Consider the following 27,005-nt stretch of genomic DNA (forward strand, 5'->3'; position numbering starts at 1 on the left):
TATTCTCCTTTTGGCATTATAGCCAAGTAAATGGTCTAAGGGGACTTCAGTCCACCTGGGACTGTGGTCAACCTTGTCTTGGATGTGCTCTGACCTCTGGTTATGAGCAGAAATCCTCTCCCTCAACCCTCACAGTCTCTCTGCTGAAAATACACATAAAACCCCTTTCACCCCTAAACCCTCTTTGCAAAAATTACCAAGGTCCAAAACCCCCCTTGGCGTTTATTCCAAGCATCAGCGCGCGGGTTCAATTTAATTGAAATACATTGAAAAAACCTTACAAAAAACCCATAAACTGAAGTTTTCCGCCCGCGCATATAACCCGAGCACTTTGTTGCTCCGCCCACCGTCGGATCAGATCCTAAGGATCCGACGATCCACAGTGATATCGGAGCAGCCCCCGCAGCGGACCTTTAGCGCCCGAGAACGTGACGTTGCGTCACGTCAGGGCCAGTCCACGCGTCGCACGATGAAGGCTCTCGGAGCAAGGCCTGACACTTCCGGGACCGTACCCAAACCGCCCCGAGAGACCGTAGCGGCTAGCCTTAACCGTAACCGCTACGGTCCTAACCGCCAACCGTTGTCCAACATCATATCGCCACGTCACGTCCGCTTGTCCTTGTCTCCGTTATTTGTCCACCTCGCCGTTGACGTGGCTGCCACCGCACCATCCCCCATGGACCAACAGCATACCGCCACGTCACCAATGACGTCATGCTGACGTCATCACTAAAAAAGCGCCAAAATCGTAAAAAGCCCATATTAAGCCAAAAAACGCCTTTTCTTTCCATTTTTTATCCATTTCTCTACTGTTTCCTCTGCATGACCGTTTACGTCCTGAAATCTGCCAACCTGCTCAGTTGACCAAGGCGACCTCCACAGCACCAACCTTGCACGCGTGCACGACCTCTGCTCGTGAATTACCAGGTATTTTCCGTTTTCTATCCTCCATACGCCTGCAGTTGAAAATAAAATTACTCAGAGGGCTAAAAAGACGATAAAACTCATAATTTCAGCAGCCATTTCCCTCTGTATATACCCCATTTGTAAGTGTGAAGTCCAAAAACGCCAGCTGAGCCTTGTTGCCTGTATTTTCACTAAAAAAAGGGTATTCTCTGCGCATTCCCAAAAACTTTTGTTTACTGAATTCACCTGCTGAAGAGGACATAGTGAGACCAGACAGTAGCCCTGTTCCTGATATAAACAGTATTTCAATTGCTGTTGTATAAATTCCTCCTCTGGTACCTGAAACTCAAACTGTTTTTACAAAAATCACTTATGTTCTGTGCTAATCCTTTTAAGCCGTTCACTTACAGTTGTTGAGCTTAAAGAAAACCATGGACACTCCTATTGCTCTGAATATCAAGCCCCTCAACGCTCCTCACCAGGAATTAGAATGGAAAGCCCTGGGAGATATGGATTATCAAATGCTGGACTGGTTTCTTATGGGCTCCAAATATAATATTCAGATGCTGAATGAGTTGAAAGCCCAGCACCTGAGTGGAGCAGACATCTTGGGGATTTGGGACTCAAACTTGCCCATCTACAATCTCCCCCAGGTAAATCCTATGCCAGAGTTGGTCTACAGCTGCCAGGAATGCTATGACCCAAGCCAAAGAGTTGTCATCAGCCCCACAGGCTCAGTCCTGTTCCATATCACCCCAGAGAGTATAAATGAGATGCTGCACTTCCATACTGCCAAGCAATTGACCCCCCTCCATATTCAGAATTTGATAAAGAAAGGGAGCAAGCTGTCAAGTGACCAACTCATTAAAATCAATCAGCTGTTTGTAAAACCAGGCTCTGAATCCGTCAGAACTCCTCCTATTGGATATCAGTACTTGAATGAATTGGGCAGGATGTTAGTGGATTTGATCAGCTATGCCCTAGGATTCAAGGGAATGAAGGATGTGGATGAAACCATAATGGCAATGCTCTCTCTATTCTCTCCTGGTAAGCCCCCAGCTGTACATTATGATTATGCTACATACATTGCGGATAAAATCCATGACCAGTTTATGAACTTGAAGAGGGAAAGACTATTCAGGTATACCTCATACATATACCACCTATTCTTGTTTTATCAGCCAGCCACCTTCTCTTTTCCTTTGAAGCAACTCAATGCCCAGGGAAATCCAAGGTCAGTGGTGTTCTGGACCTCTGTTTTTCATCATACCTCTGTATCACCTTACACATACTCTGAGTTCATTGACTTATTCATTTATCCAGCCATGACAGTATTGCATGGTATTCCTCCTCCAAGACTAACTGATGACATGAGGAGAATTCTCCATTTGAATAAATCCTATAGCATTGGTAATTGGTACCTCTACCAAAACCACACAGTCATCAGAATATATGGCTGTGAGTTGAACCCTTTTAGGTTGCCAAGGTATGTCCCCATGAGGCTTTTTGCCTTGGAATATTTCAGACAATTTGGGAACTCAGACTACCTCCATTTTCAGAGCAAGAACAAGAAGTCACAGTTAAAAGTAAGGAGCCAGCTGGGTCCTTTCCTATACAACAGAAAAGAGGAGGGGTGGAAAGAGGCAAACAATATCCTAGAGGGCCTCAGACTGCAAACTAGCTTTGAATGGATACCCTATGACCCCAATCATTTTGTCTCCCTTAGGAGGATAAAATACAAATTGGGTAGCTATGCACACAAGAGACAACCTGAGATTGAACAGTATGCCAATGCATTAAGTTGGGAAGAAGGTACCCTAGAAGAGGAAATTACTGATGAAGAGCTACTAGAGAGAGAGGCTAGAAATATTCAAAAGGAAGCTGACTTAGAAACTTGTGGACAGGTTCCCCTCTCGTACAAAAAGCAGCTTGGAGCAGCTGCTACATCATCAACAACACAGCAGCAAACTGCCGGGAAAGCACCGCAGACAGCCAGCAAAGATAAAGGGAAGCAGGTGGAGCAGCCACCTCCATTGACAGAAGAACAAGTGGAGACATTGCTACAGCAGGAGGAAGAAATGGAGCAGCAGGGAGAAGGGCAGCAGCAAGAAGAGGTACAATATAACAAACAACAGCCCTTGCAGCAAGAAAGAGTGATTGATGCTCCAAGTTCCACTGAGCAACAGGCTCAGGAAATAGTGCCTCCTAGGGCAGAAACTACTTTTGATACCTCGGTCCTCCAAACCCCACAAAAGGAGGACTTAACCAGGAAAAGAGATAGAGAGACTCCCCTGACTTCATCCATCAATCAGGGAGAGAAAAGACAAAGATTAAATGACTTTCCAGAGGATGACATAGCAATAAGACAAGCAATGGGCATGGGCCCACCCAGCGGAGAAGTTTCAGCCAGTTCATTCCAGCATGAACATGATAGAGCTATAGGAGGAGAGGTCAGCTCCTCCAGCCAGCACAGAGAAGGACAGGTAAGCATCAAACAACAATTTATTGACATTAAAAGGAGGAGTGATCCTATTAAAATACAGCTGTACAATCATTTGCTGAACCTGGCTCCCACTAATCAGCAAAGACTCATGTCTGCATTTGATGTAAGTGAAGGCAAAATGATCATGAGTCACTTCATGCCCACAACTCTGCATCCCCAATCTACCTCGGATTACCTGAGAACCAACATGGAGATTCTGGCCAAAGACATACACCCTATGGATAAAATCGAACTGCATAAACAAACTGGTGAAATGGTGTATGCCTCCTTGGCAGATGAAACATTGGAAAATTACAAATTGAAAAGCAGCCTTGATAATACAGCCTCTCAGCTGGAATTGGAGAGAGCATCATCACAAGCCAAGGACAACAGAATCAAGTCCTTGGAAGATGTAATCATAGAAATAGGACATGATCCTAAAGATGTTAAAGGTATCCAAGAACTGTTGAAGCTAAGGGATGCAGACATGGCGGCCTTAAGAAAGAAAATCAAGCTCCCAGCTACCATCCATCCGCAAACAGATGAGGTTGCCCAGCAAAGGCTGGAAAAGGATGCCACAGATCTAATGATATCTCTGTACAAGGAGCTGGTTCGGATTCAAGACAAACTAGGAGAATCAGAAGCTGCAAAGGCAGCACTACAGACAGCATTAAAGCAAAAAGAAGAGGGCCAAACCTCCCAGCCTCCTCCTGAAATAATCAATCTTGAGGAAGCCCCTCCAACAACTACTCCTCCTCCTCAACAGACAGGGCCTACAACACCAACTACAGCAACAGCTACACCAACAACAGAGCAGACTCCTAGTCTGGATATGCAGAAGCTGCAAGCCGAAATCCAAGTTCTTGAGTCTCAAATGAAAGAGCTTGATGAAGTCAAAAAATCTTTGACTAAAGTAAATGAAAGACTTGATAAGAGCAAGCAGAGTGAGGCTGCAAAGGAACGAGAAGTAAAAGCTCTAAAGAAGAGGATAACTGAACTTGAAAAGGAGCTCTCACTAGAAAAGGTAACAGTAGAGTTAAAAGCAGTCCTCTGGGGTAACATTGGTCGGTCCATCACCAATCAGTGGCAGTATATTGAGACTATGGATGAGCAAATAGTACTCATTACAAAGGCAAACAGGGAAATACACAGAGCTAGAGCAAGCCTTGGCCACATGCCAGATGCTGCCAGCAGAATGATCAATATTTTAAATAACAAAACTAGCTCTCAACTAGCTACCATGGGAATTGCTAACAAGACTGAGACAATATCAGTAGTTAAAAGAGTCCTGACACTACGAAGCCTAGTTGGAACGCTGGAGAGGAGAACACAGGATATGCAGACCGAAATCAACAAATTCCTGGACAGATTCCTGGCATTACAGAACAGAGGCCTCCCCAGCATATTAAGCAGTGTAGGAAGACTGCTCACCCTGGAAAACTACATCAAAAGGGTTGATGCCCATGCTGCAGCACAAATTGCAAAACAACCCAGTACCTCAGCAGAAACAGGGCCAGCATCAGGGCAGAATTTGTATGATAGGGTGGACAACTTGTTTTTTATTATGAATGAAATTGATCACCTGTTTGATGCACCACCAAATTTCTTTAAGTATACAGAAGCAGATGAAACTATGGAGGCAATCATGAAGCACCAATTGCCCACACAGGAAGTCTGGAGGAATTTGACACAGATAATCTTATCAAGCCAGAACCTGTAGCGTTAATTTTCTCCAGTTTATGAAGCAGTCATGCACAGGCATAATTTTGGTGGATAAATCTACAAGGAAAAGACAGATGCTGAGCCAACTCAGCAGGGCTATTTAGTCACCACAGCAGCAATCACAATCACAGGTGGCAGACCCAAAAATACAGCGCACGAGCTATAAAGTCGAGTTCTCCAGCATTTGATCAAAATATCCCAACCGACTCAGCAGCTCCCAAAAGCCAAAATATCTTCTGACAGAACATCAAGACGCCTTTATTTTGTATTCAATGCTGTAATAAATTTCTGATAATAATATCTCAAAAGTTGGTGAGAATATTAAGTCTGAGATAACTTAGAACTCAGATATTTTTGTAAGTTTTGTAAGTATATATTCGCCCCGCACATAAGCTTAAGGGGTTGTTGTTATTTTCATTTTGGGGATCTCACTTGCTGTAAAATTCTCAGAGAAATAATACAAAGGGTGAATGAAATTTCCGAAGCTTGGCATACCTTGATGCATTGTGATGAATGGTGAATGTTGCAGGATTCCAGAGTGTTTCATAAAACAATAAGTTTTTCTTAAACCTCTGTATTACATGTTTTCGAGTCTTTTGTTCTCTTTTATTGTTTAAATGTTTTACACTTAATAGCAAAGTAGAAGAATAGTTCCAGGATTTAATCACTGATTACCCTGAACTCAATCTAAGCTATTATCCATGTTTTCTTCAGATACAGTGAATGAAATGTAATTCTTAATTGCTGCACTTTAAAACTATATCTTTTGCAGTGATAGACATTCCCAGGGATTCAAGTTTGCTCCTGAGACATCTATCCGTTTCTCATACCTAGTTTGGTGGAAATTCTTAAATACTTTAGTGAAAATTCTTAAATGCTTTCACTGGTTGTTTCACCTGTTCATGTTATAAATAAAAAATTTTGTTGTATGAAGTATCCAAATGGCCCTGTAAGTTTCACCAATTCACCTCAAGGTTTCTAGACACCTACAGCCATAGACTCCATTGCCCAATGATATTTGACTCTTTGAACACTACATCACAAGACCTGAAAGAAACTCTTCAACCAAAACATAAACAAAACCTGTGCATAATACCTAGCCTAAAATACCATCATAACAGAGACAAATCATAAAGAGAGAGCCCTCTCTGATCACAGTTTGGCTAGAAACAGTGATCCAAAGATTGGTTAGTGGTTACCCCGACCGTATTCCCTTGGGAGTCATAGGGAACAACCTGGGTGTTAACAAGAACTACAACTTTGGGAAGAGCAACATGGTCCTGTCCTTGGAACCATGTTGCTCCTAGTTTTCCCAAAACACATCGTTTAGGGCCTCAAAATGGCTCCGGAAGTTCAGGACCCGAAAAACTGCTAAAAATAGTAAACTGTGCTACAATTAAGGAAACTGAAAAGCTAAAAGAAACAATGATGGGGGTCCAAGTGGACTTGGTAGGTGGCCACCAATATCCACCTGGATCATTCCTCCCCCCTTAGGAAGCAATGGTTCCCATTGCATTGAGTTCCTCCATGAGATGAGGAAACTTCTGTTGAACTTGGTCCCTGGTGAGCCACTTGCCCTGGTGAAGGAGTTGGCCTACTTTGACAAATCGATACAGTTGGATATTCTGTTAGAGAGTTTGCTTGATTTGTGTGTCCATGATCCGATCAGTTGCAGCTTGTTCCATGCAATCTGGATTTAACTCTGTGGGTGTGAGTTGTTTTGCAATGTCCGATGTGTCTAGTAATGGTGGAAAGTATGGCTGAAGGCAGTCCACATTGAACACTGGGTGCAGGCTAAGGAATGTGGGAATGTTGAGCTCAAATGCATTGTCTCCCATAGCCTTGGTAATGGTGTAAGGACCATATCAAAGTGGTCTGAGTTTCCGATAGGCTCCAGTAAGGCGTTCCTTTTGCAAATGCAACTAGACTTTGTTGCCCACCTGAAATTTGTGTGGCACCCGATGTTGATCATGTTGCTGCTTGTACTTGGCATTTGATTTCTCCAGAATGTCATGGACCTGCTGGCGAATATGTTGGATGTGCTCAATGAAGTTGTTTTCCTTATCTGTTTCGGACTGGACATGAGCCGAATATGCGTGAGTAGCTGCAAATGGCATGGCCACATCAATGGGACATAGTGGCTGGAATCCCAAGCCCACCTGAAAAGGGTTGTGGCGAGTCGAGCTATGAAGAGCCCGATTATAGTTGTGCTGAAAATAGGGGAGGATCTCGTCCCATGTGTGCGGATGCTTTGTGTTGTACATTGTTGGGTCCCTATAATACTAGTGATTACCCCATTACTATTGTAGTTATACCCCTTATTTATTTTGATGTACCCATGTAGTGCCCATATTGTTACTATTGTGCCACATAGAAGCCCACTATTGTTATTTTTGTGCCCTACAATATTATTGTTATGTAGGCTTTGATTGTATTGGGACCACTTAGACTCCTATATATAGAAGGGAGGTATTTTCATTTGTATCATCCAAGAATTGTTCATTTATGTAATGTAAAGGAGGTTGCCCCCTCGAAGAGGCTGAATTCTAAGGCGTGGATCTCTATTTTCTATATTTTTGTGAGCTGGTTTCATAACATTTGGTATCAGAGCTTTGGATTCTAGGGTTTCGCTCCTCCAAACAGGTCATCGTGGCATTTTCGCTATAACTGTTTTTCTGTGACGTTTCAGAAGTCGCAAAAAAAAACCCATTTGAGAAGACATCGCGCTGAACCTTGGGTCTGAATTTCAGAGCTTTTAGCACGATATTTTCGGATATATGATCTCAGGAAGTTGGTCTTTTTGATGACTCCTGAATTACACTCAAAACAGGTGACCTGGGGAAAATCGTCATAACTTTCTTTCTGAGCATCGGATTGAAGTTTCGTAAGAAGTTACAGAAAGAGGACGGACTTTAGTTTCTTGTGGGTGTTTTTCAGATCCAAAGGTCGAAACAGTGACTCGGGGCACGTCGTACAACTTCGCTCTACTGAACCAGTCTAAAAGCAAGTCACCGTGGGAGGTTTCACATAACTCTTCCTTGGAGAATCCAATTTGGCTCAGAATTGTGGCATTGGAAAGAGGACGTAGAAGGCTACTACAGGTAGAAATTTCAGAATTGGATGATCCGAAATTACAGAGATACATCAGATTCAATATCAGGCTTCTATAAAGTGAAAAAAGGTGTTTTTTTAATTTTTGTGTAAGCTTGGTTTAACGGAATTCAAAGGGCATAGTAAAACATTATTATCGGTAACTGATGCCCCGAGGAAAGAAAATGCAAACACCTAGTAAGGAACCTGAAAGCTCTAGCATGACTCATGAAGAAGAGGAAGAAATGCTACATGATATATCAAAATTACAAGAACAAGTGCAACAAATGTCACGCTCACAAAAGCTAACAGAAGCTAAGATAAGTGGCGTGGAATCTAAGGTAAATGGCATGGAATCTAAGATAAAGGGCATGGAAGCTAAGATGGAGGATTCGATGGCAAATTTGAAGATAGATTTGAATACAAACATGGAAGAATTGAAGAAGTTGCTACAAGAAAGGGTCACTAATGGTGAAAAGGTAGTAAAGGAAACTCATGATGAGAACAAAAGAAATGTTAATCATGATTCCATAGACTCTAATGTTGGATCAAAGACTCACCATGTTCCAAAAATCGATATGAGGAAGTTTGATGGCAAGGATCCCGCCACATGGATATTACAATGGAGCAATTCTTCGATCTCAATAATGTGCAAAACACACAAAAGGTACGTATGGCAACTTTATATTTGGAACCAAATCAGTTTGTATGGTATCAATGGCTTTGTTCTCGTAAACCAATTTATCACTTGGGCATTTTTACGGAAGAATTAATAGCACATTATGAGGATACAAAAAGCAACACTTTTTTTAGCCAATTGATAAGTCTCAAACAAAAGGGTTCAATAATGGAGCACATTGAGGAGTTCCAAAAATTGAACATAAGGGTAAAAGATATTCCAGAAGATCATAGGATTGATGTGTTCATAGGGTCTTTAAAGGATAATATCCAACATGATGTGCGCCTTTGGGAACCTGATTCATTAGAGAAGGCATTCAGGTTAGCAAGAAAAATGGAAAGCAAAATTATGGCAACTAGGAAGCATACCATTCACAACTATAAAGAAGGAAGTGTTGTTGCCCATAGTCTTCCACAACCTACAAGGTTGACACCACAACAATTGGAAGAAAAAAGAGCAAAAGGGCTTTGTTACAATTGTGATAGCAAATACACAAAAGGTCATAAGTGTGCTGAGAAGAAATTATTCTACATAGATTGTGAAGAGGAAGAAGAAAAGGAGCAAGAAAGGTCAAAAGAAGAGGATATATTCCAGGAACAAAGCCTAGATGAAGAACAAATAAATCCGACCATATCTTGTAATGCATTGGCGGGAATTACCACTCCTCAAACCATCAAGATAGAAGGACAAATCAAGAAGAAAAAGGTAATAGTGTTGATTGATTCAGGAAGCACCCACAATTTTATTCATTGTAGGGTAGCAAAAGAATTGAATTGCTTCCTATATCCAGCACCAGAGTGTCAAGTGATGATTGCAAATGGAGGAACAATAAATTGTTCTGGAAAGTGCCATAATATCAAGCTATCCATGGGAGAATATGTATTGACTAGCCCAATGCTTTCCATTCCAATGGGAGGTGCTGATGTTGTACTAGGAGTCCAATGGCTACAATCCTTGGGTACAATAGCTTTTAATTTTCAAGAACTTTTCATGAAATTTTCTGTGGAAGGAAAGGAAGTTGAATTAAGGGGTATTGCAGGGAAACCAGGAAAGATAATCAGCTCTAATGGAATGACAAAGCTTCTAAAAAAGGAGCAAAGAGGTGTAATTGCACAATTATGTTCGCTAGATGTTTCCACATTGGAATCATCTATTTCTCCAGATCTCCAAAAAGTCCTGGACAATCATTCCAAGGTATTTGAGACTCCCAAAGGTCTCCCACCTATGCGTGATCATGATCATGCTATTCATCTGATTCCAGGAAGTGTTCCTCCAAACATCAGGCCGTACAGATATCCATATGTCCAAAAAAGTGAAATTGAACGTATGGTTGCAGAAATGCTAGAGGCTGGTATAATTCAACCGAGTCAAAGTTCTTTCTCAGCTCCAGTAGTATTGGTGCACAAGAAGGATGGATCATGGCGCATGTGTCCAGATTATAGGGAGCTCAACAAGCTCACTATTAAAGATAAGTTCCCCATTCCTGTTATTGATGAATTACTGGATGAATTGCATGGATCAATTTACTTCACCAAGTTGGATCTTCGTTCGGGATATCATCAAATCAGAATGAAGATTGAAGACATTCCGAAAACAGCATTTAGAACTCATGAGGGTCATTATGAATTTTTGGTCATGCCTTTTGGCCTTACCAATGCACCTTCAACATTTCAAGGTTTGATGAATTCAATTTTCAAACCATTCCTTAGAAAATTTGTGTTAGTATTTTTTGATGATATACTAATCTACAGCAAGTCTTGGAAGGATCATGTTGAACATGTTGACAGGGTGCTACAACTATTGGAGGAGAAACAATTATATGCAAAAAGATCCAAATGTTTCTTTGGAGTCCAGGAGGTGGAATATTTGGGTCATATTGTATCTCATGAAGGAGTTAAGGTAGACCCTAGCAAAATTAAAGCCATTAAGGAATGGAAAATCCCCACATCCATAAAGCATCTGCGAGGATTTCTTGGGTTGACAGGGTATTATCGCAAGTTTGTTAAGAATTATGGGAGAATAGCAGCACCTCTAACAACATTATTGAAGAAAGATTCATTTTCATGGACTTCGGAAGCAACAAAGGCCTTTGAACATCTTAAAGAGGCAATGTGCCAAGCACCGGTCTTAGCTACACCGGACTTCACAAAAACCTTTATTGTGGAATGTGATGCTTCAGGAAATGGAATTGGTGCTGTTCTAATGCAAGATGAAAGACCCATTGCTTTTGAAAGTCGTCCAATCAAGGGAAAGTTTTTAAGCAAAGCTATTTATGAGAAGGAAATGTTGGCAATACTCCATGCACTTAAGAAATGGCGACCCTACCTAATGGGAAGACACTTCAAGGTAAAAACGGATCATGATAGCCTTAAATACTTTTTAGAACAAAGATTATCCTCTGAAGAGCAACAAAAGTGGGTCACAAAGATGTTGGGTTATGACTTTGAAATCATCTACAAAAAAGGGAAGCAAAATGTGGTGGCAGATGCACTCTCAAGAAAGGATGAGGATGTGGAAGCATTGTTGTGTGCCATTTCTATTATCCAACCAGATTGGATAAACGAAGCAAGGGAGGAATGGAAGAATGACGAAGAAGTGTGGGCACTTATTCAAAAGCTACAACAAGATTCCAGTACTTCTGATACATTTAGCTGGAAAAATGATTCGTTATGGTACAAAGATCGCTTATACCTCTGTAAGAATTCCCAGCTAAAACAAAAGATTCTTATGGAATTGCACACTTCTCCCTTAGGAGGGCACTCAGGATTTTTAAAAACTTACCACAGGGTTAAGAAGGAATTTTTTTGGGATGGCCTTAAATCAGATATTCAAAAGTTTGTGGCGGAATGTTTGGTTTGCCAACAAAATAAAGTTGAAACAATTAAGACACCGGGTCTATTACAACCTTTATCCATTCCAAGCCAACGTTGGGAGGAGGTTTCAATGGATTTTATCACAGGTTTACCCAAGTCTGAGGGAAAGAGTGTCATCATGGTGGTAGTTGACAGACTTACCAAGTATGCACACTTTTGTGCATTATCACATCCATTTAAAGCCAGTACAGTTTCTACTGCATTTATGGAAACAGTTCAAAAGCTACATGGAAACCCAAAGATTATTGTAAGTGACAGAGATCCCATTTTCACTGGAAATTTTTGGACAGAATTATTTTCTTGTCTTGGTACTCAGTTAGCTCATAGCTCATCTTATCATCCTCAATCTGATGGGCAAACTGAGATAGTAAACAAATGTTTGGAAGGATATCTTCGTTGCTTTGTATCTGATAAACAGACACAATGGGTCAAATGGTTGCCTCTGGCTGAATGGTGGTATAACACTTCCTTTCATACAGCAACAAAAATGACCCCATTTATGGCACTTTATGGGTATCAACCACCATCCATCACATCATATTTAAGAGAAAATTCTAAGGTTCAGGCAGTGGAACATCACATCGAACATCAACAACAAGTCCTCCAACTCTTAAAGGATAACCTCGTGTTGGCACAAAATAGAATGAAACAACAGGCAGATCAACATCGCAGTGAAAGAAGTTTTGATGTAGGTGATTGGGTATTCCTACGGCTACAACCATATAAGCAAATGTCCCTCAAGCAAGCTAAGAAGGATAATAAATTATCACCAAAGTATTATGGTCCGTACAAGGTGTTGCAAAAGATTGGTACTATGGCATACAAATTGGAGCTTCCTGCAGCTTCTCGATTGCACCCAGTTTTCCATGTTTCATGTTTAAAGAAGGTTATAGGCGACAAGCTCCCAGTTCAAACAATATTGCCAGAACTTGACGAGGAAGGAAAAATTATATTGGAACCGGAAGCAGTCATAGAAACAAGAACTCGACAGCTACGAAATCGATCAATTTCAGAGTATCTTATCAAGTGGAAGAACTTATCCGCTGAAGATTCCACATGGGAGGATGAGAATTTTATGCAGAAGTATCCAGAACTACTCAAGCGTTGAGGACAACACTTTTTTGAAGGAGAGGGGCATGTTGGGTCCCTATAATACTAGTGATTACCCCATTACTATTGTAGTTATACCCCTTATTTATATTGTTGTACCCATTACCCCCATATTGTTATATTGTGCCCCATAGAATCCCTCTATTGTTATTTTTGTGCTTTATATATTATTGTTAGGTCGGCTGGATTATATTGTGACTCCTTAGACTCCTATATATAGAAAGGAGGTTTTTCATTTGTATCATCCAAGAATTGTTCATTTATGTAATGTAAAGGAGGTTGCCCCCTCGAAGAGGCTGAATTCTAAGGCGTGGATCTCTCTTTTCTATCTTTTTGTGAGCTGGTTTCATAACATTTGGTATCAGAGCTTTGGATTCTAGGGTTTCGCTCCTCCAAACAGGTCATCGTGGCATTTTCGCTATAACTGTTTTTCTGTGACGTTTCAGAAGTCGCAAAAAAAACCCATTTGAGAAGACATCGCGTTGAACCTTGGGTCAAAATTTCAGAGCTTTTAGCGTGATATTTTCAGATATATGATCTCAGGAAGTTGGTCTTTTTGATGACTCCTGAATTACACTCAAAACAGGTGACCTGGGGAAAATCGTCATAACTTTCTTTCTGAGCATCGGATTGAAGTTTCGTAAGAAGTTACAGAAAGAGGACGGACTGTAGTTTCTTGTGGGTGTTTTTCAGATCCAAAGGTCGAAACAGTGACTCGGGGCACGTCGTACAACTTCGCTCTACTGAACCAGTCTAAAAGCAAGTCACCGTGGGAGGTTTCACATAACTCTTCCTTGGAGAATCCAATTTGGCTCAGAATTGTGGCATTGGAAAGAGGACGTAGAAGGCTACTACAGGTAGCAATTTCAGAATTGGATGATCCGAAATTACAGAGATACATCAGATTCAATATCAGGCTTCTATAAAGTGAAAAAAGGTGTTTTTTTTAATTTTTGTGTAAGCTTGGTTTAACGGAATTGAAAGGGCATAGTAAAACATTATTATCGGTAACTGATGCCCCGAGGAAAGAAAATGCAAACACCTAGTAAGGAACCTGAAAGCTCTAGCATGACTCATGAAGAAGAGGAAGAAATGCTACATGATATATCAAGATTACAGGAACAAGTGCAACAAATGTCACGCTCACAAAAGCTAACAGAAGCTAAGATAAGTGGCGTGGAATCTAAGGTAAATGGCATGGAATCTAAGATAAAGGGCATGGAAGCTAAGATGGAGGATTCGATGGCAAATTTGAAGATAGATTTGAATACAAACATGGAAGAATTGAAGAAGTTGCTACAAGAAAGGGTCACTAATGGTGAAAAGGTAGTAAAGGAAACTCATGATGAGAACAAAAGAAATGTTAATCATGATTCCATAGACTCTAATGTTGGATCAAAGACTCACCATGTTCCAAAAATCGATATGAGGAAGTTTGATGGCAAGGATCCCGCCACATGGATATTACAAATGGAGCAATTCTTCGATCTCAATAATGTGCAAAACACACAAAAGGTACGTATGGCAACTTTATATTTGGAACCAAATCAGTTTGTATGGTATCAATGGCTTTGTTCTCGTAAACCATTTATCACTTGGGCCATTTTTACGGAAGAATTAATAGCACATTATGAGGATACAAAAAGCAACACTTTTTTTAGCCAATTGATAAGTCTCAAACAAAAGGGTTCAATAATGGAGCACATTGAGGAGTTCCAAAAATTGAACATAAGGGTAAAAGATATTCCAGAAGATCATAGGATTGATGTGTTCATAGGGTCTTTAAAGGATAATATCCAACATGATGTGCGCCTTTGGGAACCTGATTCATTAGAGAAGGCATTCAGGTTAGCAAGAAAAATGGAAAGCAAAATTATGGCAACTAGGAAGCATACCATTCACAACTATAAAGAAGGAAGTGTTGTTGCCCATAGTCTTCCACAACCTACAAGGTTGACACCACAACAATTGGAAGAAAAAAGAGAAAAAGGGCTTTGTTACAATTGTGATAGCAAATACACAAAAGGTCATAAATGTGCTGAGAAGAAATTATTCTACATAGATTGTGAAGAGGAAGAAGAAAAGGAGCAAGAAAGGTCAAAAGAAGAGGATATATTCTAGGAACAAAGCCTAGATGAAGAACAAATAAATCCGACCATATCTTGTAATGCATTGGCGGGAATTACCACTCCTCAAACCATCAAGATAGAAGGACAAATCAAGAAGAAAAAGGTAATAGTGTTGATTGATTCAGGAAGCACCCACAATTTTATTCATTGTAGGGTAGCAAAAGAATTGAATTGCTTCCTATATCCAGCTCCAGAGTGTCAAGTGATGATTGCAAATGGAGGAACAATAAATTGTTCCGGAAAGTGCCATAATATCAAGCTATCCATGGGAGAATATGTATTGACTAGCCCAATGCTTTCCATTCCAATGGGAGGTGCTGATGTTGTACTAGGAGTCCAATGGCTACAATCCTTGGGTACAATAGCTTTTAATTTTCAAGAACTTTTCATGAAATTTTCTGTGGAAGGAAAGGAAGTTGAATTAAGGGGTATTGCAGGGAAACCAGGAAAGATAATCAGCTCTAATGGAATGACAAAGCTTCTAAAAAAGGAGCAAAGAGGTGTAATTGCACAATTATGTTCACTAGATGTTTCCACATTGGAATCATCTATTTCTCCAGATCTCCAAAAAGTCCTGGACAATCATTCCAAGGTATTTGAGACTCCCAAAGGTCTCCCACCTATGCGTGATCATGATCATGCTATTCATCTGATTCCAGGAAGTGTTCCTCCAAACATCAGGCCGTACAGATATCCATATGTCCAAAAAAGTGAAATTGAACGTATGGTTGCAGAAATGCTAGAGGCTGGTATAATTCAACCGAGTCAAAGTTCTTTCTCAGCTCCAGTAGTATTGGTGCACAAGAAGGATGGATCATGGCGCATGTGTCCAGATTATAGGGAGCTCAACAAGCTCACTATTAAAGATAAGTTCCCCATTCCTGTTATTGATGAATTACTGGATGAATTGCATGGATCAATTTACTTCACCAAGTTGGATCTTCATTCGGGATATCATCAAATTAGAATGAAGATTGAAGACATTCCGAAAACAGCATTTAGAACTCATGAGGGTCATTATGAATTTTTGGTCATGCCTTTTGGCCTTACCAATGCACCTTCAACATTTCAAGGTTTGATGAATTCAATTTTCAAACCATTCCTTAGAAAATTTGTGTTAGTATTTTTTGATGATATACTAATCTACAGCAAGTCTTGGAAGGATCATGTTGAACATGTTGACAGGGTGTTACAACTATTGGAGGAGAAACAATTATATGCAAAAAGATCCAAATGTTTCTTTGGAGTCCAGGAGGTGGAATATTTGGGTCATATTGTATCTCATGAAGGAGTTAAGGTAGACCCTAGCAAAATTAAAGCCATTAAGGAATGGAAAATCCCCACATCCATAAAGCATCTGCGAGGATTTCTTGGGTTGACAGGGTATTATCACAAGTTTGTTAAGAATTATGGGAGAATAGCAGCACCTCTAACAACATTATTGAAGAAAGATTCATTTTCATGGACTTCAGAAGCAACAAAGGCCTTTGAACATCTTAAAGAGGCAATGTGCCAAGCACCGGTCTTAGCTACGCCGGACTTCACAAAAACCTTTATTGTGGAATGTGATGCTTCAGGAAATGGAATTGGTGCTGTTCTAATGCAAGATGAAAGACCCATTGCTTTTGAAAGTCGTCCAATCAAGGGAAAGTTTTTAAAAAAAGCTATTTATGAGAAGGAAATGTTGGCAATACTCCATGCACTTAAGAAATGGCGACCCTACCTAATGGGAAGACACTTCAAGGTAAAAACGGATCATGATAGCCTTAAATACTTTTTAGAACAAAGATTATCCTCTGAAGAGCAACAAAAGTGGGTCACAAAGATGTTGGGTTATGACTTTGAAATCATCTACAAAAAAGGGAAGCAAAATGTGGTGGCAGATGCACTCTCAAGAAAGGATGAGGATGTGGAAGCATTGTTGTGTGCCATTTCTATTATCCAACCAGATTGGATAAACGAAGCAAGGGAGGAATGGAAGAACGACGAAGAAGTGTGGGCACTTATTCAAAAGCTACAACAAGATTCCAGTACTTCTGATACATTTAGCTGGAAAAATGATTCGCTATGGTACAAAGATCGCTTATACCTATGTAAGAATTCCCAGCTAAAACAAAAGATTCTTATGGAATTGCACACTTCTCCCTTAGGAGGGCACTCAGGATTTTTAAAAACTTACCACAGGGTTAAGAAGGAATTTTTTTGGGATGGCCTTAAATCAGATATTCAAAAGTTTGTGGCGGAATGTTTGGTTTGCCAGCAAAATAAAGTTGAAACAATTAAGACACCGGGTCTATTACAACCTTTATCCATTCCAAGCCAACGTTGGGAGGAGGTTTCAATGGATTTTATCACAGGTTTACCCAAGTCTGAGGGAAAGAGTGTCATCATGGTGGTAGTTGACAGACTTACCAAGTATGCACACTTTTGTGCATTATCACATCCATTTAAAGCCAGTACAGTTTCTACTGCATTTATGGAAACAGTTCAAAAGCTACATGGAAACCCAAAGATTATTGTAAGTGACAGAGATCCCATTTTCACTGGAAATTTTTGGACAGAATTATTTTCTTGTCTTGGTACTCAGTTAGCTCATAGCTCATCTTATCATCCTCAATCTGATGGGCAAACTGAGATAGTAAACAAATGTTTGGAAGGATACCTTCATTGCTTTGTATCTGATAAACAGACACAATGGGTCAAATGGTTGCCTCTGGCTGAATGGTGGTATAACACTTCCTTTCATACAGCAACAAAAATGACCCCATTTATGGCACTTTATGGGTATCAACCACCATCCATCACATCATATTTAAGAGAAAATTCTAAGGTTCAGGCAGTGGAACATCACATCGAACATCAACAACAAGTCCTCCAACTCTTAAAGGATAACCTTGTGTTGGCACATAATAGAATGAAACAACAGGCAGATCAGCATCGCAGTGAAAGAAGTTTTGATGTAGGTGATTGGGTATTCCTACGGCTACAACCATATAAGCAAATGTCCCTCAAGCAAGCTAAGAAGGATAATAAATTATCACCAAAGTATTATGGTCCGTACAAGGTGTTGCAAAAGATTGGTACTATGGCATACAAATTGGAGCTTCCTGCAGCTTCTCGATTGCACCCAGTTTTCCATGTTTCATGCTTAAAGAAGGTTATAGGCGACAAGCTCCCAGTTCAAACAATATTGCCAGAACTTGACGAAGAAGGAAAAATTATATTGGAACCGGAAGCAGTTATAGAAACAAGAACTCGACAGCTACGAAATCGATCAATTTCAGAGTACCTTATCAAGTGGAAGAACTTATCCGCTGAAGATTCCACATGGGAGGATGAGAATTTTATGCAAAAGTATCCTGAACTACTCAAGCGTTGAGGACAACACTTTTTTGAAGGAGAGGGGCATGTTGGGTCCCTATAATACTAGTGATTACCCCATTACTATTGTAGTTATACCCCTTATTTATATTGATGTACCCATGTAGTGCCCATATTGTTACTATTGTGCCACATAGAAGCCCACTATTGTTATTTTTGTGCCCTACAATATTATTGTTATGTAGGCTTTGATTGTATTGGGACCACTTAGACTCCTATATATAGAAGGGAGGTATTTTCATTTGTATCATCCAAGAATTGTTCATTTATGTAATGTAAAGGAGGTTGCCCCCTCGAAGAGGCTGAATTCTAAGGCGTGGATCTCTATTTTCTATCTTTTTGTGAGCTGGTTTCATAACATACATGCACGGAATGTGTACGATCATCCTGTTGACAACCTCTATCTAGCCATCAGTTTGAGGATGGAAGGTTGTGGACTTAGTGAGTTTGGTGTCCAGCATCGACCAGAGATTGGACCAAAATGTACTGAGGAACCTACTATCCCGATCTGAGATGATAGACTATGGGATCCCAAAGTGTACCCACACTCGTTCAAAGAAGAGTTTAGCAGTGGCTTTTGCTGTGATATTCTTCTTGCAGGTTGCCATAATGGTCATCTTCGAGAACCTGTCAACAACCACAAAACGCAGTCATTTCCATGCTTAGTGGAAGGAAGGCATGACATGTAATCCACGGAGATGGATTCCCATGGTCGACTAGGGGTAGGCAGCGGGGTATAGAGGCCTTGCTTCTTGATGGTCGGTTTGGTAATGGTGCAGGTAGTGCATGATCTGGTGTACTTCCCGACATCCTGTCGAAGATTCGGCCAATAGAAATACTTCTGCAGTATTGCCACCATTTTCTCGACCCCAAAATGCCCAGCAGCCCGACTATAGTGTGCTTCCCAAATCATCTTGGCACACTCGCTTGAAGGAACACAAAGGTGACCCAAGTGGCATAACAGGGCATCCTGGAGGTGAAAATCTGGAACATGCTGACCCTCTAAGAGTGTCTGGTATGTGTGCCGAATTCTGGGTCACTTTTGTAGAGAAGTGGCCAATCAGAAGTCTCGTGCCCACAAGAGTTGAACACGGTGGTTAACGCCATGATCGATGGTCGACTAAGGCAATCTGCAACATTATTGGTGCCACCCTTCTTATACTTGATATTCAAATGGAACTATTGCAGGTATGTGGACCACTTCTGATGGCGATCATTCTGCAATTTCCCTTGGGTATGTATGAACTATAGGGGTCAGTGGTCTGTGTGGATGACCGTTTCCTTCCCCAAAATGTAATGCTTCCATTGTCGACGGGCCTGCATAATGGAATACATCTCTTTGTCATAAGTGGGATACTTCTAGACTGTGTTTGAAAGTGTCTCACTGTGATATGCCACTGGATGCCTGTGTTGAGTAAGGACTGCCCCAATAGCATAGTCAGAGGCATTTGTCTCGACCTCAAATGGTTGTTGCAAGTCTGGTAATGCAAGCACTGGTTCCGTGTAGAGGCAATCTTTAAACTCTGTGAATGCCTTCTGTTAAGATTCAGACCAAAATAATTTTGCTTTCGCTCCTCCCTTGGTGACTTGACTCAAGGGCCAAGTGATATGAGAAAATCCCAACACGAACCTCCGGTAGAAGTTGGCAAGACCTAGAAAGCTACTGAGCTCTGTCAGAGTGGTTGGAGATGGCCAATCCCAAATGACTTGGATCTTGGATGGATCCACATGCAACCACTGTTCATCAATAATGTATCCTGAATACTGAACCTAGGTCATGCCAAAAGTGCATTTCTCCAAATTGGCACATAACTTGCATTGCCACAGCGTTTGGAGAACCTGTCGGATGTGGTGGAGGTGCTCTTCCCAACTCTGGCTAAAGATCAAGATATCATCCAAGTATACCACCACAAATGAGTTGGTGAATGGCCAAAAGATGTCATTCATTAGTCTCATGAAGGTTGCAGGAGCATTTGTCAATCCGAAAGGCATAACCAAACATTCGAAAAGGCCCTCCTTGGCTTTGAAGGCAGTCTTCCACACATCGGAGGGTTCGATTGGTACCTGGTGATATCCTGACTTCAAATCGATCTTGCTGCAATATTTTGCCCCCTTCAGTTGATCTAGGAGGTCATCAATCCGTGGGATCGGGTACCTATTACGGACAGTGATCTTGTTCAACGCCCGATAGTCAATACAAAGTCTCCAAGTCCCATCCTTCTTCTATACCAACATGATCGGGCTCCCACAGGGCGATGAAATCGGATGTATGTGACCTTTCTGCAGTAACTCCTGAATTTGCCTCTGATTTCATCGTTCTCCAAAACGGAGCGCTGGTAGATTGGTCCATTGGGCAGCGACGCACCTGGGGTCAAATCGATGGAATGCTTGACCTGACAGTGCAGAGGAACCCCTATGAGGAAGGTGAAGATGTCCTCGTACTCCTCCACGACCTTGTCCATCTGTAGTTGTCGTGCGGAGGGGCCCTGTCTGGAGGTCGTGGCCACTATCTTCTTTTTTCCTTGAGGGCATATCATCAGGAAAACAAATTTCCTGGTTTTGGAAATGAGCTTACTGCATTGTTTTGCAGTAACCAAAGAGATGGTGGTAGGCGGTGCTACCTCCAATATCCTGTACAACTTATTTCCCAAAGTAACAATAACAACACGAGGCCTTGATTCATACACAACATGTCATTTCCACAAGTATGGTTGTCCTAATAATACATCACAAACTTCAAGGGGAGCAATGTCACACAATACCTCATCCGTGAAGGGCTTGATGTTGTATGGGAGGCGACACTGCTGGCTCATGCAAAGATCCTGTCCTTGGTGAAGCCACCCGATGGTGTACAGTTGTGGATGTGCTATTGTCGGTAAGCCCAGCCGCTTCACGACCTCTGCCGAAATGAGGTTCTTTTGGTTTCCGCAGTCGACAATGAACTGTAGCTGGGAGCCCTTTACCCACATCTGGGAGTGGAAGAGACGCTCCTCCTCCTCTGGATCTTTAGGTTCCTCCTTCTGTATCTTCGTGGTGGCAACATTGGCGTTGGGCTCTGCATCGATAATCTGCTTCCCTTTTCCATTCCCCTTGTCGGGTTCTGACTCAGAGTCGGAACATGCATCTGATTCTAAAACCTTTAGCTCATCCACCAGTGACTGCTTGGCCCGACACTCACTTGTGTTATGGGTGGAGCTCTTATGGAACTCACGCCACTTTCCCGTGTCCTTTTTTGGCTTCACGGCGCTGTTCTTTGCTTGCAGCTTTGACGGGTTGTCTTGGGCCGCCTCGCCTTGGCTTTGTCCTTTGTTCTGCAGTTGGGGGCACATTTCCCTTGCTTCGAATTTGCAGATCCAAAGTCTCGCTTCTTCTGTTTAAACTTTTGCTCGACCTTGACGGCATATCGGTATGTCGTGCCGAGTGAGGGGATGTTCAGGAATTCTATTTCTTCCTGGATGTACTTGTGCAGGCAGCCATGGTATTTGAGTACCAAATGCTGCTCCGAATCCTTGATACCCAACTTTGTGCGAAGGGTATGGAAAATATTGGTAAACTTTGGCACGTCTTGGTCCCTCCCCTGCCACAGCGTGGTCCACTTTATGTATTGATCCTCATAGCTTCCGACAGGGTAGTACAGCTCCTTGATGGCATCCTAGAATGAATCCCAAGTGGGTGCAGCTGAAAATAGTGAGACTATACTTTCATCCTTCTGCTCGCAGTAGGTTTCCCACTAGTCCTTGACGAGGGGGGCTTCCTTGAGAAGAGCGAAAATAATCTTTTCCCGACTGGAAAAATAATGAACAGAAAAATAACCCTCTAGCAGATTCAACCATTTATCGACATCATCTGCATCTATCTTACCCTCGAATATGGGGATTTCAAAATTAACTTGTACCTTAAACAGTGTAGCATTTCCAAAGTAGTTGTTGGAAGTCGATGCGTCGCCCCTGGGTAGCCGCTGAAGGATCTGGGAAAATTTGTCCATCATCGCATTCCTTTGTCACTCAGGAGCTTCTTCGAGCAAGATTTTGATAGGATCTCGTGCCCCCTCATCTTTTTTTTCATCCGCCATGGGAGGCTGTCGAGATTTACGAGGCTGGTCTTGCAAAGGTTCGACCAGGTCAAGCCCTACCTCCCTATATCCCGACCTCGTTGGGGACATGCATAGAAAAACAGAGAAAAAGCAGACCGCTCTGATACCACTGATCCGGATTTAAACAGAAATGCAACAAATCACAGAGATAACCATAAATACAGAGATGCAGTGGAAATAATACTTCATTTCATTAATGTAAAATACTGAAATATGCTTTCCAATAGAATGTAAATAAACCAGCTACGGTGATGTTATCTTATCTCTGAGAAGAGATGTGGCGACTACATGCCTCTAAACAGTGTTACAATGAGGCTTGAAGGTCTATTTATTGTTGAGAAACAATGGAAAACCCTAAACATAAAAAAACCTAACCCTAGAAGATGAAACGCCAAACTGTAGGCCCCGTTTGGGTAAATTGGTACATCAACTTCCTGGGGTCGTAACTTTGGCATATGATCTTCGTTTGACGCGCACAATATCTTGTTAGAAAGATCTATCCGATAACTACAACTTTGGGAAGAGAAACATCGGTCCATAAACCAATGTTGCTCCCCGTTTTCCCAAAAAATATCGTTTAGGGCCTCAAAACGGCTCAGGAAGTTCAAGACCCAAAAAACTGCTAAAAATAGTAAGTTGTGCTACAATTAAGGAAACTGAAAAGCTGAAAAAAACAATGGTGGGGGTCCAAGTGGACTTGGCAGGTGGCCACCAATATCCACTTGGATCAATTGTGTGGTGGTGTACATTGAGTATAGACATATGAGTTATGTTGTATCTCAGGTGTATGTGTATGCATTTTGTGGTGTCTCATGTTGTGTTCCGATGTATGTCTTGTAATGTACATTGTGTACGTATATGTGTTGTGCCATGTTATACACTGGATTTAAGAGTATGTATGGTGTTGTGTTATGCACTGGGTGTTGTTATAGACATATTTGGGCACTGCAACCCCAATCACATATGTCGACAAACCAAGGGCTCTTAAACCCCTAAAAGTGTCGTTTCACACCCTAGAGAATCATGGTCAACTGATTACATCATTTCCTAGAAGTTACACCTAAAAAACCACTCAGAACTGGCCAAAACTGGACCATACAGATTGCTCCATGGTCAAGGTGCAATGCATACTGGCTGCTACACTAGCCAGGTGCGATGCATACTGAAATAGCCTTTTGTGGGGTGCGATGAGCGAGAGTAGACAAATGGCAGAGACAGTTTGCTAAGTGGAAACACAAAGAATCTTCTAGAAACTTTTCATATGACACTTGCCTCTCTGAATTCGCCCAGGGATGAGTAAGAGATCAAAGAAATCTCCAGGTGGAACCAAGAACTATCAGTGAAATGACACTAATCAAAAACCCAGAAGCTGACTCACCCCTCTGCAAACATCTATAAATGGATCCCTCATCTGAGAGATCTAGAGGCTGGAATTTTATAATTTGTAAGGAAGTGTTGTTGGTTTCTCTCTGAGAAAAAACATTGTATTGTTGAGTGATCTTGCTTTTCATGAGGTGAAGAGGGCTTTCATGCTGGGAGGATGATGTTGGATCAGACAGCTGGGTTGTAATCCTCTCTTCTATTTCTACTATCAATAAAGTTCTTTGAGTTTTCCTCCATATAATCGTGTATTTGTGAATCTTGTTATTTGTAGATGCAATTGTATGGTCAATGTATTTCTGATTCTACATTGTTTATGATATCATAGATCGAGATGCTTTGATAGTGTTTTGTTGCTTTGCCTCTACAGGTATTCTCTAAAGCAGGACAAGTAGGAGAAGAGTGGCGATCTCTATCAAGGGAGAGAGGAAACAAGCAAGGAGCCAAGCGGAAGATACATGTTGGTCCTCTTTGCTTCTCTCTTATCTATCATACATAAAGGAAATCTTGAAGCACTTTGAATTGTTTGTTTCTAAGATAGCTACCTGTCTTAGTGGGACTAGCAGATCGAAAAGACATTAGTTTTCCCGGAAAAAAATGGCGACTCCACTGGGGAGCGAATAGTTTGTTTGTTTGCTTTATAAACTACAGACGGAGCCTGAAGTTAAGCCAGCTAGCCTTCGAACTGCTTTTGCTATGCAACTGCAAAGTAGATCAACGCTGCTTCAGTCAATCTCTGGGTTGGTTTATGAACTGAACATCTAACTTGCAAACATCCTAAGTTCCCTTGTGGTAGCTCAATAGCCTCATAAGATCATACCCCTGTACTTTGTTTTTACTGTCTATCATAGCTCAGCCTAAATCATTGAACTTAGCTGCAAATTTTGAGCAAAAACCAAACTCAGTTTCGTTCCCTGGCCCATCGCACTCTCTGTAACTGGCAGCCTGTATGCATCGCACCTCCCGTGTGTTGCAGGTGAGATGCATCCCTGTTTCCCTGAAGGACAGGTGCGATGACTGAATGATATTGTGTCTCTCTCTGGAATTTGGTTTTTTCCTCCTTGTTTTCAGCTCTATTCAGTAGTTTTGCTGCTTATGATCAGTATATCATTGCTGAAGCCATCTTCCTTCACATTATTCAGCATCTATTGATCAGGATTTGTGAATGTTTTTATGTATTTTTCATCATTTACAATCCTCCTTTGTCAAGAGTAGCTAAAATCGAACTGTCATTTTCGATGCAAAGAAGTGTCGTAACTGTCATTTTGAGTCGAAAAGAAGAGTGTCGTAAAGTCTTCCTCTTCTAGATAGTCGATTGTACTTTTTCCATTGTATTTGATTTGAATTGTCAATATTTGAAGTGTCAAAAGCAGTTTTCCATTCGAAATTGAAAGTGTCATCTTAGTCTTCCTTTCGTTTTGAAAAGAGATTGTTGAAGTGTCGCTTTGGAGAAAATAATTCAGATCTGTACTTACTTTTCCTTTTTTGGCATTCTCACATTAAGGAAACGGAAAAATAAATACATGCATGTGCATTTGCATTTAGACTGCATGTGAAAAATGATTTAGGAAAAGTGCATTTAGTGTGTGCTCTCTGCTCTCTGTTGAAAGAATCGTACTCTTCTTTCCTTAGTAGCTAGGGTTTTCATTGCTACTCTCGATTGAATCAGATCCTTAAGAAGGCTACTCTGCAGGGAAGGCAAAGATGTGGATCTGACATCAAATAAGAAGCAAGATCGATCGTAATTTGATCTCTCTCGGTTGAAGAATTGTTTAGCCAGGGTAGTTTTCCCGACCCCGCCAAGACCTACAATTCCCAAAACTGTAGCCTTCTCGCTTTGCCGCTGAAGTGACAATGTCCAGTCCACATCATTAATTTTTTCATCGAGGCCAGTAGGATATTTGGCAACGTTCAAAGGTGGTTTGGGAACCTTTTTCACAACTTGTTGGACGACTTCGTGGACGAGCTGCCATTCTTCCCTGAACAATATTCAAATTACAGTTAATCGACTAACGAGAAACATCTATATAAATAATCTGTGATATACTTATGAAGCCAGCAAAGTACAAAACTCAAATAGTAGGGAGAATTGGAGGGTCTTACTTGTCCTTCAGCTCAAAACCGATTATATCTGCCACAACAGAAAGAGTATTCCTCCATTTTTCTATGGTCTTGGGGTCGTACCGTGGTTCCTGAGAATCAAATGCTCTCTTCCTTTCAATCACGCCCAAATCTCTAGCATAAACTCGATCTCCGCCGCGCGTCCACCGAAGATCTGCGGGCTCGACTTTGTATAAAACTGGAATTATTGTTGACCCCGACTTCAACATTTGTTCCCTCATCAGTACGAGCTCGTGGAGACACCATCTTGATTGAGCATAAGTTGGTGAAAATATGGCTACATGAACAGAGGTTGTTTGAATAGCCCCTTCGATTTGAGGATTCAAGTTGTCTCCTCGTTGCAATTCTTTCTGGTCTAGAAAAACTAATAATCCAAATTCTTTAAGCCGGTGGTAGATATGACTAGCGAATCCTTTCTTTACGTCAGGACTGCGGTGATTTAGAAACACATCATACACATAGTTATTGGTGTCATCATGGGAGGGGGTTTTGGAGGTGGATGCGAAGGATGTGAAGTTATCAGGTGCCATTGGATACAGAATAACAAAGAACCAAGATCGAATATATTTGGCAGAGATTGAGAATGCGAGTTCAGCTTCAATATTTGTCTATGAACGATTCAGGAGAGTAGAGAAGCTATCAGCTGCAGCTTTTGTGGTATCAAGACCTCAATATTTGGGCACACGATTGAAAACAAAACAACTTTGATTTGTAGTTGAATACTTGAGGTTCTTATTTCCTTTGAGAAAACCAAGTGGCAATAAATAGTGAACTAATACCGTAATCTGGTAATCTAAACGGTGGAAGCATGAAGTTTCCTACCAGTTTTCCCTTCTTCCAGCATTATTGACTATCAGTTCTGTCCCAACATTATTGACTAAAGTTCGGAAGCCTTTTTTTATGATTTTTTTTTTCATTTTTCATTAATCAAATGAGAAATTATATATGGCAAGAAACCAAAGAGGTAGGCAAATCATTATTATACCAACACTAACCAAAGAAGCAAAGAGGAAATCACTAAGAACCAATATTGATAGCA

General features: G+C 41.2%; 1 protein-coding gene across 1 annotated transcript; it reads right to left on the reverse strand.

Moving 5' to 3' along the window:
• Positions 1–856: 856 nt before the first annotated feature.
• Positions 857–26,496, reverse strand: LOC149189100 (toll/interleukin-1 receptor-like protein). The gene is made up of 4 exons (XM_089410126.1): positions 25,949–26,496; positions 25,652–25,824; positions 1,068–1,194; positions 857–956 (listed from the first exon to the last, which is right to left on the reverse strand). The coding sequence occupies exons 1-4, from the start codon at positions 26,494–26,496 to the stop codon at positions 857–859; spliced, it is 948 nt and encodes a 315-aa protein (XP_089266252.1).
• Positions 26,497–27,005: the final 509 nt, after the last annotated feature.

This window comes from Pinus tabuliformis, chromosome 3_1 (assembly GCF_031772625.1).
Source record: "Pinus tabuliformis cultivar Carrire ecotype Pingquan chromosome 3_1, CPIR1, whole genome shotgun sequence".
Taxonomy (NCBI): domain Eukaryota; kingdom Viridiplantae; phylum Streptophyta; class Pinopsida; order Pinales; family Pinaceae; genus Pinus; species Pinus tabuliformis.